Source organism: Gymnogyps californianus, chromosome 1, assembly GCF_018139145.2.
Source record: "Gymnogyps californianus isolate 813 chromosome 1, ASM1813914v2, whole genome shotgun sequence".
NCBI classification, from domain to species: domain Eukaryota; kingdom Metazoa; phylum Chordata; class Aves; order Accipitriformes; family Cathartidae; genus Gymnogyps; species Gymnogyps californianus.
This window is the reverse complement of record NC_059471.1, coordinates 47,775,847-47,791,302: the sequence shown is the minus strand read 5'-3', so window position 1 is coordinate 47,791,302 and position 15,456 is coordinate 47,775,847. Positions and strand designations below refer to the sequence as shown.

General features: G+C 35.5%; 1 protein-coding gene across 8 annotated transcripts in view; it reads left to right on the top strand.

The window, feature by feature from the left end:
* Positions 1-15,456, top strand: part of RBM26 (RNA binding motif protein 26) — a 64,098-nt gene that overhangs the window by 22,105 nt on the left and 26,537 nt on the right. For 3 of the 8 annotated variants that reach the window (XR_007768212.1, XM_050915264.1, XM_050915265.1), the window contains exons 8-15: positions 1,041-1,208; positions 1,558-1,698; positions 2,724-2,835; positions 3,650-3,809; positions 5,838-6,002; positions 9,555-9,686; positions 10,699-10,770; positions 13,928-14,056. Coding sequence is in view for 7 of the 8 variants with exons in the window: in XM_050915264.1 (XP_050771221.1) it covers positions 1,041-1,208; positions 1,558-1,698; positions 2,724-2,835; positions 3,650-3,809; positions 5,838-6,002; positions 9,555-9,686; positions 10,699-10,770; positions 13,928-14,056 (1,079 nt within the window). In the remaining variant the exon portion in view is untranslated. Of the gene's footprint in view, positions 1-1,040; positions 1,209-1,538; positions 1,699-2,723; positions 2,836-3,649; positions 3,810-5,837; positions 6,003-9,554; positions 9,687-10,698; positions 10,771-13,927; positions 14,057-15,456 lie in introns of all 8 variants that reach the window. The other 5 variants (XM_050915266.1, XM_050915267.1, XM_050915268.1 and 2 more) reach the window with 4 other exon arrangements.

Here is a 15,456-nt window from a genome sequence, read left to right as displayed (position 1 = left end):
CTAGACTTATAAAGTAACTGAGAAAGAAAAATTCTCCAGCTTGTTTACTCTTTCATTGGAAAGTACTTTGGCTCAAGCACTAAAAATTACATGAAGACTTATGTGCCTGGCTCTCATTTATAAAATAGCAGTTTAGTATTCAGTTCCCTTGTGTGGTTTAAAAACCGTTATGTTAGTTTTATGTGGTTATTCCTTTCTCTCTTTTTTTATTAACTTACCTGTTCCGTTTGGTAAAATTGTTCAAGAGTAATTGATATTTGATATCACTTGGAAATTTCTTAAACTGTTTACATTTCCAGTTGATAGTATATTTAAGTAAGATCTGAATGTATTTATTTCACTTAGTATAGAGAGTAACTGTATCGCTGGGATGGTTGGTTCTGCCTCACATGCTATTTCCAGATCTGTGTGGAAAGTCCAAATATGTGACTTTGTATCTTTTTCCAAAACTGGTTTTGCCAATGATTAAATTGAAGGTCAGACTTGACTGCTCAGCTTTGAAAGTATCACATTACCTGTTGTGTTAAAAAAAAAAAAAAAAAAAGTCAAACTAAACAAACAAACAAATCCCTCAGTTTTAAGAAGGATCCCTTTGACTTTCCACCAGAGTTGTTGGTTTCTTCTTGGATATTTGGAAAAATAATTTCAATCAAGTGCATTATTGTCATCATAGAATATTTTTCTTATACACTATTAAAAAATAGAATTTGTTTCTTTGAGGGGGTTTTATAGAGCTTTAAAGATCTGTTGGTGAAGATAAATATTGGTTTAGCAATTAAGTTTTGCTTGTAGAAAGGTGTTCGGAGAAATGTTGAACTATTCAAATGCTTTTCCCTGTAATCTAAGTTCTGAGTCATTTGCTGGTGAGGATGGTTTCGTGTGAATGAATGGTACAGCATCATGTCTGTATACATGCCCTGTCAACCCCTTTTTTTTAAAAAAGCCTTAAAAACATTTCAGATCAATTTCCTTATGAGTTGGGTGTAATGTAAGTCTAGTGGATAATAAATGAATGCAGTGTTTTCCTTTGTTTTTGACAGGACCACCCCCTCCACTTCCCCCTTTGCAGCCTGCTGGCATGGATGCTCCCCCAAACTCAGCAACTAGCTCAGTTCCTACTGTTGTTACAACGGGTATTCATCACCAGCCGCCTCCTGCTCCACCCTCTCTTTTTACAGCAGGTGTAGTACTGAGGCTTTGCCCACAAGGTTTGCTAAATAGAATAACATTGATTCATATTATACTGTACTTTTTAGAGATTATAATTTCATAGTTTGGGAGAATAAGTTTGTATCATTTAGACTGCAACAGTAACTTAACACTTTTTTCCTAACTTAGTTCAGGACAGAATAAAATTTGCATGTAGTGTGAATCTTGACTATGGAATAATATTTTCATTGTGTTTAAGCAGAAAACTTGGCATGGCAGTTTTTTAGAATAGTTGTTATACAACTCTTCCATCATAACTGTATCTTGTAATTAAATGAAATATTATATTTGAAACCTTAGGGGGTTTAACTGCAATTTATTTTAATTAGACAATGTCTTTGTTACCAGAAACGTACGACACAGATGGCTATAATCCAGAAGCTCCAAGTATAACAAATACTTCAAGACCTATGTATAGACATAGAGTACATGCCCAAAGACCAAATTTGATAGGACTCACATCAGGGGATATGGATCTACCACCCAGAGGTACGCTTTCAAAGCTATACTTATTTAGTTTAGCTGGTTTTCTTACATTAATGCAGATTGAGGCAGTTTTCAGAGAATGTAATACTGCAAAACATTGCATTTTTTAAAATCTTCTGGAATTGAGAGAATTTTAATTGAATAGGGAATTATGCTCATAGTTGCTTTGTGTGTGCATTTTTACAGATAAAATGGAATCTCTTGCTAGAGTATTGCACAGTTTACACTTGGCCGTAATAACTGTTCACTTTGTATATCTTTTATACAAAAAAATGTTAATGTTTCTGTAACGGAATCTTAGGATGATTTTTTCTGCAGAGAGGAGGGAGTAGTTTTTATCTGGTAGCAGACAGTTATGCATGAGTAATCTTAACCTCATAGTTCCTGTGGCCCTGAGAAGAAACAGCAGCACACAAAATGAGAAGGGAGGAGGGATAAACCCATTTTTTTTAATGTGGCTTTGTTTACATTTGTATGTATCTGTATTTAATCTTATTATGTTTCTGTTGGTGTATTTGCAGTGTGGAGTCCCCCAATATGATTCCTGTTCTTCAGCAAGAGCCACTCCTCTCCCACCCCATCCCTAAACCTTGCTCCTAGGTGTTAGTGCTCTGGAGTACTGTACATTTCCTATCATAAGCATTTTTGTGTGTGCCATCTAATAGTAGAATGGAGGTGTTAGCAGAAATGGTGTGAGCCTCAGAGTATTATATGGGACATTGTGAATCAGTGAGTGCAGTCATCTTGAGGCAGATGCCTTCTGTCACACCTCTTTTGTTTTCCTTATGTGTGATGTTACTGTGACAAAATGAAAGCTATTAGCTATTTTGATCTGTCACAGCATCTGTTGATAGTTAAGAGGAAAAGTGTGTGATCAAGATTTGATATAGTTTGAACAAGGATCCTAGTAATTTCAAAATAAACAATTGTGCTTTTCAGTGCAAATTCAATGTGAGCAGAATGCCTTTTTACAATCAAATACACAGAAAATACAAAAAGTATTGTAAAATCTTTTCATCTGTTTACAGAAAAACCTCCTAATAAAAGTAGTATGAGAATAGTAGTAGATGCTGAATCCAGGAAAAGAACAATTGGTGCAGGGGATGGTGGAGTTCCTACAAAGAAGACTTGGTTTGACAAGTGAGTGATCATTAACACAAGGTTGGCTTAATAGTTGGAATTCCGTGGAGCTCTTTTCTGTAATCTGAAACATATATAAATCTATATAAATTGCAAGCAAGTTAAACTGTGAATAAGCTGACTGTACTAAAATAAATCACACTAGACAGTGATCTTTATTTGACTGTGTTCTCTCAAAGGCAGTATAGAGATAGCTGAAGTTGCTTTGGATGATACCAAGATCTACCCCCTGAAAGGTGGAACGATCTAAGAAACAGGGAAGCTGCAGTGTGGTGGTTGTTAGAGATGACTGATTTTAGTTTTGAAATGTGAATTGTGTCATTGCTATTTTGGTTTGAGTTGCCAGGTATGTTACTGACAGAAAATACAGGGTGCAGTGCTTAGTGTCCAGATATACCTGGGGTGACAAAAGGTTGGAAGGGATTTTAAGAGATTACTGGGACTGAGGAGAGTCTTGAAGTAACAGTTATTTGAAATGTTAGTGGGGAGATTAGGTGGAGTAGCTGTGAAATAGTTTTTTGAGAGAATCAATGAGGAAGTCAGAACTTACTGACACAAGCAAATTACTGTGAATTATCTCACAGATTTATGTGCTGGGGTATGCTGAGACTATCGGTGGGGAAAACTGCAGGTGGATGGGCCTGTGTGCTGTACTCTTCTAAACTTTTCTAAAATTGCCTTTTTTTTTTTTTTTTAAGTCTGCAGATCTTTCTCTCTGTGTCTCGTACACACGTGCTCCTATGTAAGCATATACAATTAACACTGTGTTTACTAGCTTGCTATGGATTTCTGGCTTGATTTTTATTTGTTGCAGGCAAAATTTTAACAGAACAAATAGTCCAGGTTTCCAGAAGAAGGTGCAGTTTGGAAATGAAAATACAAAACTTGAATTGAGAAAAGTTCCCCCAGAACTTAACAATATCAGCAAACTTAATGAGCACTTCAGTAAGTTTGGAAACTTAGTCAACTTGCAGGTAAGAGTCAACAAAGAGAAGGCAGTATGCTTTGACTTAATGATAGAGGTAGTTGCTAAAAGGAGAATGCCAATTGTTTTTTAACTTGTTCCCTGAAACTGTTCTCATTATTTTCCTGACTTGTTTCTTAAACATGATCTCATTGTTTTTAATGGAATTGTCATTGAAGCAGCAGGAATGAAATGCTCTAGTCTTCTTTTAGATTTTGAACAAATGTTTTCCTCACAGAAAGACACTTAAGATACATTGTTTAAAACATTGAAAATTCATTAGAAGTGTTTTTCCTTCACCCGTTTTCTCAAGTTTGGATCTGATATCATAAACCCTCTGTATTTTTTCAGATAAATTTTAAATACAGAAAACCTGTGTTTCTCATCCAGAAAGCAGTCCCTGTGATATAATTGCTTTCTAGTCCCATAGTAGTGGAGGTTTGTCCCTTATAATTACTTCGTGGTGTATCTGAGTGACCCATGTTTATAAACAGAAATAAGCAAACAATTAGAGAAAGATACGAAAGAGATGCAAAGAACTAGGGCCTAACTTAGGTTAATGTTACATATTGCAGGCTGTATGTGTAATGTCAGTATTTCACATCCAGTCTCTAAGCTACTGTCATGGTTTAACGCCAGCCAGCAGCTAAGCACCACGCAGCCGCTCCCTCACTCCTCCCCCCTCCCAGTGGGGTGGGGAGGAGAATCGGGAAAGACGGTAAAACTCATGGGTTGAGATAAGAACAGTTTAATAACTAAAGTAAAATATAATACTAACAATAACAATAATGAAATATAATAATAATAATTGTAGTGAAAAGGAATATAACAAAAAAAAGAGGGGGGGAAAAAAGGGGAAAAAAAACCCCAGTGATGCACGATGCAGTTGCTCACCACCCATTGACCGATGCCTGAGCAGCGATCCGCCCCTCCCAGCCAACTCCCCCCAGTTTATATACTGGGCATGATGTTCTATGGTATGGAATATCCCTTTGGCTAGTTTGGGTCAGCTGTCCTGGCTATGCTCCTTCCCAGCTTCTTGTACACCCACTTGCTGGCAGAGCATGGGAAGCTGAAAAATCCTTAACTTAGGATAAGTGCTACTTAGTAACAACTAAAACATCAGTGTGTTATCAACATTATTCTTACACTAAATCCAAAACAGAGCACTGTACCAGCTACTAAGAAGAGAGTTATCTCTATCCCAGCCGAAACCAGGACAGCTACTCAGTGTGATCTTTCATCATGCTTCATTATCAACAAGTTTCAGATGCTAGCTTGTGTTTTTATGTACGCTTTCTTGTTTGCACTGAGAGATTGAATGAAGAGGTGTAACAGAATATTTTTGTGCGTACTGATACAGTGCAGAATAAACCTATGCCTGCCTGAACACTGAGGGAATTTAAATCTTAATTGCTCTTAAATATTTCTTAAGGCTTTCCATAGTTTACCTAAGAATATGGGTGTATTAGCAGGCAGTATGAATCAGTAAGGCAAGTAAAATTGTGTGTGGATGTGTATAGAGAGACAGACAGATAAGCAGATAGATATTGCAAGCTATGCTCTTATTCCAAAAGGTACAATTTTGTCCTTTGAAGGTGTCTAAAATAATACGTTAATGCTCAAAGGAGGAGAACCAAAATGAACTTTGTTGTCTATCTCTGATACTAGATAGGACGTTTATTAACTGACGCCTGTATTTTTTGTAGCAATTTTCTTTACTTCAGTGATGCTTCCTCTTGTCTTTCAAACAACTGCTTGTATTTGCAATTAGAAATACTGTTTGACTGTTTAGGTATTTTACTTCAGTTTGTTTGGGGGTTTTTAACTATTCTTAAAGTTTATTAGCTTAATCTCAAGGTTGCTTCTTGACACCAGCTTTTCAAACAGAATCATGAATGCAAAGTATTTATCTAATGACCCATATTGGGTTTAAATTGTAAGCTTCTGAGCCTTGAAACTAATGATTTTATGATAATCGAGAGACAAATGAAAATCCTACATGCAGTAAGTTTTGTTCTTCTGTTTTAAATCTTAGGTTGCATATCAAGGTGATCCAGAAGGTGCCCTTATTCAGTTTGCCACACATGAGGAAGCAAAGAAAGCTATATCAAGTACAGAAGCAGTATTAAATAATCGTTTTATTAAAGTTTATTGGCATCGAGAAGGCAGTGCACCACAAATCCAAACTACCACACAAAAGGTAGAGGATCTACGTCTATTTTATCTGGAATGTTATGTAAAATACAATCTTCTAAACATTTTTAAAAAATGTTTATAGACAGTAAACTAAGTACTTTTGAAATAATACTTCATGTAATTATTTTCCAAAAGTTACTCTTTAATTGTAGATTCTTTGACCTCAGATACAAGGTTCAGGAGTTGGTTAGCAAGATAAGACTGAAGGTATTTAAAGAAAGCCCTTCTGTGACTCATGGAGAATTCCACTCTGATGTCATCTCATGTGAAGCAAGATTTGATGCTACTGTCTCCTGAATAACATCTATTTTGCTTTAACTAGTATAGGCTTTTTTTTTTTTTCCTTCTGGTGAGTGTAAGAAAGACAGCAGAGTTATATTTCTTTTCTTGGAACATAATCTCCATTTTCTTCCAAAAGATGCTGTTTTTTCCAGTCTTTTCCTTTTTCCTTTCCTGTTGAGTATGCACATTGCTATAGAAAGTAGCAGTAGAATTTGTTTTACATAAAGGTACCTATATATATATATACAGATATACACATATACATATGTAGAGAGAGAGGGCATGCAAACAACAGTGTAAGAGGAGAGCTGTATTAGAAAAACTAAATTTGTGGGAATGGATATGGGACATTTTACATTTGTAAGTGGAGAGGGAGGTGCTGATCTCCCTGATATCCAGTGACAGGACATGTGGAAGTGGTTCAGAGCTGTGCCAGGGGAGGTTCAGACTTGACGCTAGGAAGCATTTCTTTGCAGAGAGGGTGGTTAGACACTGGAACAGGCTTCCTAGAGAGGTGGTTGATGCCCCAAGCCTGTCAGGGTTTAAAGAGGCGTTTGGATAATACCCTTAATAACATGCTTTAACTTCTGGTTAGCCCTGAAGTGATCAGGGATTTGGACTAGGTGATCACTGTACGTCCCTTCCAACTGAACTATTCTATTCTACATTTTTTGATTGAATTGCACAGTGGAGTACCTATAGGTAGTTGTCATGTGCATAGTAGCATAGGCAACTTTTTAAGAATATGAAACAGCAATTACTGTTGTGGAGCTTATATTCGTAACCTGTGGCAAGCCAAATCAGACTTGTTAGCAGGCATAGTGGCTCTACTCAAACGTAAGAGGAAGCCTGGATTCTTCCAGGTCATGTAGGTTATTGGATAGACAGTCTTGTCAGTTAGCTCCTGGTGTAGCAAGTCCTTCTAAATACTTGTATATCCTGCTTTATTGGATTTGCTGTCAGTGTGGAACACCACATTCTATGCTTAGAAAATATGAGGCAGGCTCTATAGAACAAATGTTCACTTATTTATATATGCTGATATAATGAACAGATGAGTTGTTAGAGGATTCTTTCAATTGCTGCTCTAAGTTTTGAATTCCTTCTTTCTCTGAATGGTGTATGTCATCATCATTCAGAATCAATGACCCAGTTTTCCATAGCAATCCTGCTGTAGGGCATTTTAATAGTTTTCTTTCTTTCCTTCTTTTGTAACAAATGCCCCACTTTTTATCTACAAAAATGCAGTTTTAACGACACCTATCTCACTGTCTCCCCAGTTATCATCCTTTAGATTTGAGTTTGGAATCAAATTTATAAATATCCTTGACGCTTGATCTGAACTAGCGCTACTCAAAATGTTACTTATTTTCTAAGCTTGATTTGCATCTCATCAGCCAGAAGAGGGCAGTGGAGTATGTAATTTGCATTCATACAAACATTACCTCTCTTGAGAAGGATAGCTTGAACGGTTATTGCCGTCAGCTTATTTGCTGATGATGCTATCCGGCTTGGAGTATTAACTGTGTATTTTCAAACAAATACCTGATCTGTATATTTGTTATTTTGCAAAACATCAATTTTAAATAGTCTTACAGTTTTTAGTGATGTTACTAGCTTCCCAGCACACCACCTTTGGCAAGTTAACCTTGATGGTTTGAGAATGAATTCCCCTTGGTACCAGGTGACAGTATTAAGGGTTTCCACTTCACAAAGAACAGCCTTTCAGCACCTGTCAGGAGACTACAATTTGAAGTCTATTATGGGCAATAGAGGGCGCACAGTGACAAGAAAAATTTAAACAGGAAATTAAAATTTTAAGTGCAATGCTTTCATGTTCTTCTACCCCAAAATATAACAACTATCAAATTATTGAGTCAGTAAACAGATAATTCATAAGCCTTTCAGGAGCATGAATATTTACTTCCCTTTTCATTGAAATTAATATTTGGTATCATATCTACAAGTAGTATGGAAACTCTTTTCTTATAGTACTTCACATATAAGTATTTGAATTTTTGTTAAGATTTCTGGTGTATTAATTAATGACAGTGGAATTAATGTCACCTGTATTTATAATGATTTCCAGCCAGATTCTTTCTGTCAGGCACTTAAGACAGACTTTTGAATTTTTTTCAATGTTAAATCAGTTGGCTTTTTAAGTTGTTCCTTCAGTAGTGTCTGGTCCTGCACAATTTCTGGAGCATTGCTGTTTCCTCAGCAGGATTACTTTGGAAAATGCTTACTGTGGGAATTCTGAAAGGAGTGGAAGTACTTAGTGAAAATGGTGGGAGTCAACGATAATAAATCATCAAATACAAGGTTTCTGCCACGAAGCAGAAATAATGTGCTCTCCACATCTGTGGTAGATAAACCAAGAAGTACTGGGCTTAAAAGGCAGCACAGGAGGTTTAGGTTAGATATTAAAAAACATTTTCTAATGCTAAAGGATACTGAAGCACCTTTTGCCTAGAGAGGTGACAGGACCTCTTTCATTGGAAATCTGTGAGAACTAGATAGATAGATACTGTCAGTAGTGGCTTAGGTATAGCTGACTGCCCTGGAGTGGAGGAATGGATTAGGTGACCTCCTGAGGGTCATAAATATGACAGGAAGCTTGCTTGGAAGTGTACTTTTTTTGTCTTAAGTGTTCAATGTTTTTGTCAAAGGAAGAAAGGCAAGGTGTTAGCTGTCAGGCCATATCCATGGTAGGTTCAAAGACGAGCTGCTCTTTTTTCTTTTTCCTCAGTCCCATGACTGCATGTCTCCATATCCTTTCTTTTTCTATTTTGTCCAAGTTAAACACATAAGAGATGAAAAGTGACGTATCGCTGTAAAAAGTGAGAGTCTTTATGATACAAGTTTGTATTCTGCCTTTCCATAACTAAATGGTTGATGATGAAAGATTTGTGGAAGGATTCAGAAGACTGCTTATTACTTTTTATTCAGTTCTAACAGGTGGAAATTAAGATAGTCTAAGTAGACGTGATTAATAGAAATAGACCAGAGTTGTTTGATCACTTCTGTGAGCATCAAGTGCAAAACAGATGTTATTGCTGTATGCGCTATGCAGATAGTCAGTGTAACATCCTAAACCTCATGAAGTGTTTATTTTTGCCATCAGGTGAAAAAGCTATTGAATGATAGAAAGGAAGAAGTGTAAATCTAAATGCCATTGCTGCAATTTCATTGTGTATTTATTGAACTACATATGTAGCAGCTTTCTGTTGTTAATATTATGATGTGCTTTTTTGGGTGTGGGGTGGCATTACAGGTAATACAACCCTTAGTTCAGCAACCTAGTTTACCGGTAGTGAAACAGTCGGTCAAGGAGCGATTAGGTCCGGTACCTGCAAGTAATATTGAACCTGCAGAACCACAGAGTGCCAATACAGAAGTCACTCAGGTATGTATGATAGCCAAAAAAATCAGTTGCACTTTTTTCTTTCTGTAATAGGTTCCATAGTGTATGAATGTATCCGTTACAGTTACTCATACAGTGCAAGTACACATTTACTACTTGTAAGTGTATCTAATTTGATTGAGTGGTGTTTTGATGATTAAAGTTTTCCTCGGTGCAATGATAGATGACTTTCTTACCCAAGCATGGTACTTAATTTTTAGTATCGTAGTTTTTTACTTAGTTTAAAAAAAAACAAAAGACTTGGAAAGTATTTCAGTAATGTTGTGTTAAATTGCAGTTTTCAGATTTCAAAATAAAGTTGGTTTCTATCCAAAGCTATCCTTTTTTAATATTATATCTGTTAAAGAGTTCAAACCATTAGAGACCAATGGTCAGCATCTAAAAGTGTTTTCAGTATTTGCACGTCACCCTTAATACAAGGAAGAATGTAACCACAGTACCAATATGAATAGTGACAGAATCTGGCGTGTTACTCCCATTAGAAATAGCCTTTACATTTTTATTATGTTAGAAGTATTTCATTATTAGCATTGTGCCACTACTTTAGTTTTACTTCTTAAAAGGAAGACCACCACGCTTCAGAAAACATTTGTAGTTTAAATTCAAACAACAACTTTCTGCAATTGATGCCTGCAAATAGCAGATTATAAAATGCAAAAACTGAAGTGTATTTAAAAGGGCCTGTGTAGATAATCCTCTGCTGGCTAGCATGTCATGGACTTTTTGCAAAAAATATATAGTATAATCTTTGATTCCAAATTTGGCTTTATCTTTGTCTTACCTATTTACAGATGTCTATTAACTGTAAAATCAAATATCTAAAATTCATTTTATCAGCTGCTTTAATATTATTTTTCTTGTATTGTTGCTGAAAAGTCTATGGTTTTATTAGTTAAATATGTTTTTTCTAAATTCCTAACATTTGGAATTACACAGGAAACAGTAAAATATTCATAAAGTATATTTGAACTATAATTTTGTTTTGTTTTCTTAGAATGTGACTAAATTATCTGTGAAGGATAGACTGGGTTTTGTGTCAAAGCCAGTCACTCCAACAACTGAAAAGGTAAGAGAATGTCTCATTCTCTTCCTCTCATGTTTAATTTCAGTAGAATTAATTTTATTATAAAACCCCTTGTGTCAATATTAAGTTTGTTTCATAACTATGAATAAAGTTATTTGTTAAAGATTAGTTTTATGAAGTATAATATATTGAAACTCAGCAGATGGCTAAATGATTATAAGAAGAATAAAACATGCTAGGACAGAAGCTGCTATTCTGTGGTTTTTGTTTTAGTATAGTAGGTTCGATTTACTCAGTCATGAAAATAACTAGATATGTTCCAGGATCCTGAGTTGTTAGAAGAATACAGAAATAAATTTAAAAACTAAATATTGACATTACATATGAATCTATAGAAGGCCTTTCTAGAAAAATATTTTTGGGCTTTTGTGTCCCCTAAAAGGTGATGCTATAAACATTTACCCTTTTATTTGGTCTTACAATTTGCAGTACTTGTGAAAAGATAAAAGTGGAAATTAATCAGTATAGAAAGGACAAAGAGAGGTAAGGTGGGAAAGGTGCAGCTGAATTGTGGTTATGAGTTATGTATTTTGCCCAGTGGTTGCAGTTTTCAGAACACAGAGTTGTTGATGTGTTTACTTAAGCAGCAAAGTTCGTGATGCATGTTTCCAGATCTATTTAGCACCTAGGGGATAGGCTTCCCCAGTGTTTATAACATTCATTTGAGAAGACTTTCGGTAGAAAGTTAGCAAGTTTTATCTGGTAACAAGACTCCTCTGCCTAGGTATATATCTTTTCTATTGGAAATTGGCTTGCCCTGAAATGAATGAAGCATCCACTGCATTTTCCCCCTGCCCCCTTACAGTATGGCAGTTAATGCATTTACTGGAATCTAACAAGTAAAAATCACTCCAAAAATACTGTGCTGTACTTAGCATACGAAGATGACAATACTTAATGTTGGGTTGTAATTGTAGAGGATATCTCTTCAACTCATTTCAAGCCAAGCAGTCCATCTGAATGCACTGATCTTGGCTTCTTGTCTACATTTCGTTGTTGGTTTGATTAGTTGCATTCTTATTGCCATAAATTAGTTGCAGATAAGTATCTTACTGTGTATTCCTGAACTACACTTTACATACATACTATGTACTTACTTTAGAAATAGGAAGTCCACTTCAGTTTGAGTGGAAATACTTTTTTTTCTCATTCCGTAAGAGTTGAGTTATCCTGAAACACTTTTCTACAAAGAGTAAAATCATGCTAAAATGATTTTCCACTGTGTTGTCTTATAGTACAGACTGATTTTGATTAGCTGCTGGGATGTTCAGTGGACTGGGTGTGAAGCAGCAGTTTCCTTTGGCATTTTTAGTAGGGTTCTGAAACTTGGTTTGACCTGTTTTTACCTACTACTGTCCCTTGACAAGGAAATACCTTGCTTAGTTTGCAGTGATAACGCTCTATAGCCATTAGAAATTAAATGATTGACAGCTGTCAAAAAACATAGACATCATGTCCTAGATATTTTTTTTTGCTTCTGACTGAGTGCAAGGTTTGACAAGAACTTTCCAGCAAGAAAGTTGGTAGCTATGCTTCCCAAAGAGCAGGAGGAAAAGGAGATGAAACAGTCATCTTGAGGCCTTTTAAGATCTGTATAGGAACTTGCAATTTATGAACTTGTGAAGAGATTCATAGTATTCCTTCTCTTGAATAGTATTAAGAGATGTAGAAGACATTAATGTGTTGCTTCTTGCTCTTTTGTATTAGTTGATGCAGGTACATCTGCTGTGTCATCTCTCCTTACATTAAAAGAGATGAGGAAGCATGGTTCACTCTGCCATGAAGACAGTTCAGGGCAAAAGGAGTGTGTCAATAGTTTTGTCTTTACTTGGTCCTCTGTTTGTGATGTAGCCTGTCCTAAAGCTACTTTGTAATAGGAACTATATGATTGGGATGTGCATACATTAATGTGCTTTAATAAGTTTTAAAAAAATTCCTTCATCTCGTTTTTAATGGCCTGCTTAGAGCATTTTATATCACCTTTTATAATACGCCATAACATGCTTTGGGTTTTTGGGTTTTTTTTTTGGTTCTCTCTGCACTGCCTACTCTAGAAAATACTTTACTGTGGGAAGAAATAGTATAAATAGCACAACGAAGTGAAAAGCTTTTATATGAAGCATTCCTGTTGTAAATTCTTCTGATCTCTTGATCTTTTCTGTCCTTCTAATGTTTCTTGGCTGTCTCTGTTTTTTTCTCCTGTTGGTGGGCGTTGTGTCTATTTTATGGAGTGCATGGTGAGCAATAGACTCTGCATGCATCTTTTAATTTTCCACATACATAGAGAGTATTTTTAAACTCTGGGAAATGATACCAATTGCATAATTGCTGTGATTTGCTAACAAGGCGGACAAGATCATGCCTATGTTATCTCCAGCACTTAGCCATGGATTTTTCAATACTAACATGGCCAAAATGTCCTTTAAGGAACGTGATAAGAAAACAGAATAGTCCAAATCTTCAGGTATTGTGGAGATGTACATAGTATACTTTAGAGAGGTTGTAAAGCAGACAACTGTGTTCTCAGTAAGTCATGGAGAAATTTCATACCTCATTACAAATGTAGGAAAGATGAGAGAGACATAGGAGTCTCTTCCTTTGCTGTATGATGTTGAAGACTTCCCTGTACTTGAGTTATTTCTTGTTGATTGTGCAAGCTCTGCTTTGCACAAATTGCATATGAAAAGGAACTATTGTATCTACTTTGGACCTTAGTCTATAAAATTATGTTGAATTTTTACTTGGAAAATTCATGCAGCCATGAAAAATTGTATTTTAAACTTCAAAACAAAAACGAAAAACTTCAGTTATTCTCGGGAAAATCTCAGTCTTCTGTTTCCTTAATTATGCTCAAATACATAAAATTTTATATATTTGAAACTTGGAAGTACATATGAAATCTCAATGGAAAGGATTTATAATCTGATGTTTATAATTCTTATATATCTGATGTGGTGCTGCCTCTTTAAAAATTGTTTAACTTCAGCAACTCCAAATATAATTGTTACACCAAATTTTTATATTTCATATCATCAAAACAGACAAAAGAAAAGACGCTTATATATTTTTAAGCACTCGTGTATTTTTTTAAAAAAATTGAAATTCACTGGCAAAAAAATAAAATGATTTCCTCCTATAGGTTTTATCCACTTCTACTGGCTTGACAAAAACTGTGTACAACCCTGCTGCTTTGAAGGCAGCACAGAAATCTTTGCCTGTTGTTTCAACTTCCGTGCTAGACTCTAATGAAGCACAGAAGAAAAAACAGGTAAATTAAATATGCTTCTTTATAAAATGGACCTAGATTGGGAACTTGTGACCACTAGAGATAGTGCACTATGTATATTCATCTCAAGAGCATAGATGAAACTAATTATAAGATTAAATTCACTATAATGGTTTCTTTTCAAAGGAGAAGAAAATTCAGCATTGTTTTGTTACTTTTTCAGTGTATATTCAGGCAGTGTAAGCAGGTTTAAAACTCTCTAGAAGTTCAAAATGTGAAACACTTTTTCCTGGAAGCAGAATCTCCATGTTGAAGCATGAATTGTCTATTGTGAGTGAGAAGGGAGTATAGTATAGTCACTATTTTTCTCTCTTAAGCCTTTCTGGAACTGGTCTTTATTATCATCAAACTGGCCTTTATTCTCAGTCTGTTTTGTACTTGTGACCAAAACTGTTTCTTCGCTTGAGAGAACTGAGAACTGTATGACTGCATTTTATTGTTTCGAAACTATAGTTCTCCTGCATCCATCTTTATTGTTTGCATAGTACTAGGTTTTCTTTTTTTTTTTTATTAGATATTAGACAGGAAATGCAACAAAAATGCATTTGGCCTTGAATAGGTTGCTCAGTGTTAGTTTAGCTTGCTTAGAATTTTCAAAAGAGCCCAGTAAAGCTCCTTTTTCACATTTATTCTTATCATTTAGAAAAACTAAATATAGGACAATGTTTATCTTACTGGTTTCAAACCACAAATTAAGCTTTCAATACTAAGTTAGGTTCAAACATAAGTATTTAAAGCAGTATAGCTGTTAAACAAAGATTTTAGCTTATTGGTAAACTTCTGTAACTAATGTCTAATATAATTTGAAATAGCAGTTTGTAGCTGCATGTCAGTTGTGGCATTGGTCCAGACTTTAAAGAAATCACTTCTAATTTTGGGATGTCATTTCATATTTGTCCCCTAAAACATGTTTTTCAGAATTAGAGCCTTTACCTTTCAAATTAAGAGGCTAAGTGCCTGTGAAATGGCAAAAAGCTCATAATAAAATTATTGACTCATAACAGCTGTAGGGTTTTTTTAGAGAGAAGACACTGAAGACATGCTAAGTGACTGGCCCTTTTTTCATGTGCTCTTGTGCTCCTTCCTCTCCTCAGAGATTTCTATTACAACATACTAGTACTTGTGGAAAAACATGATTTTGTGGGACTCACTGCCTTCTTTCCTCCTGTCTCCCTAGTTTTTCTTAGCATTCATCCCCTTGTCGTATCTTCCCTTTCCCTTCAGAAAAATGATTGCACACTATATTGCGAAACTAACATTTCAGCAGAATTTGTCAGTATTTGGGAAGACATACAGCAACCTTATTACTGTTTCTTTTTTATGGCTGTTGTGCATTTACACTCTTTGTATAAGATAATCCACATGCAGTCAGATCCCAGTTG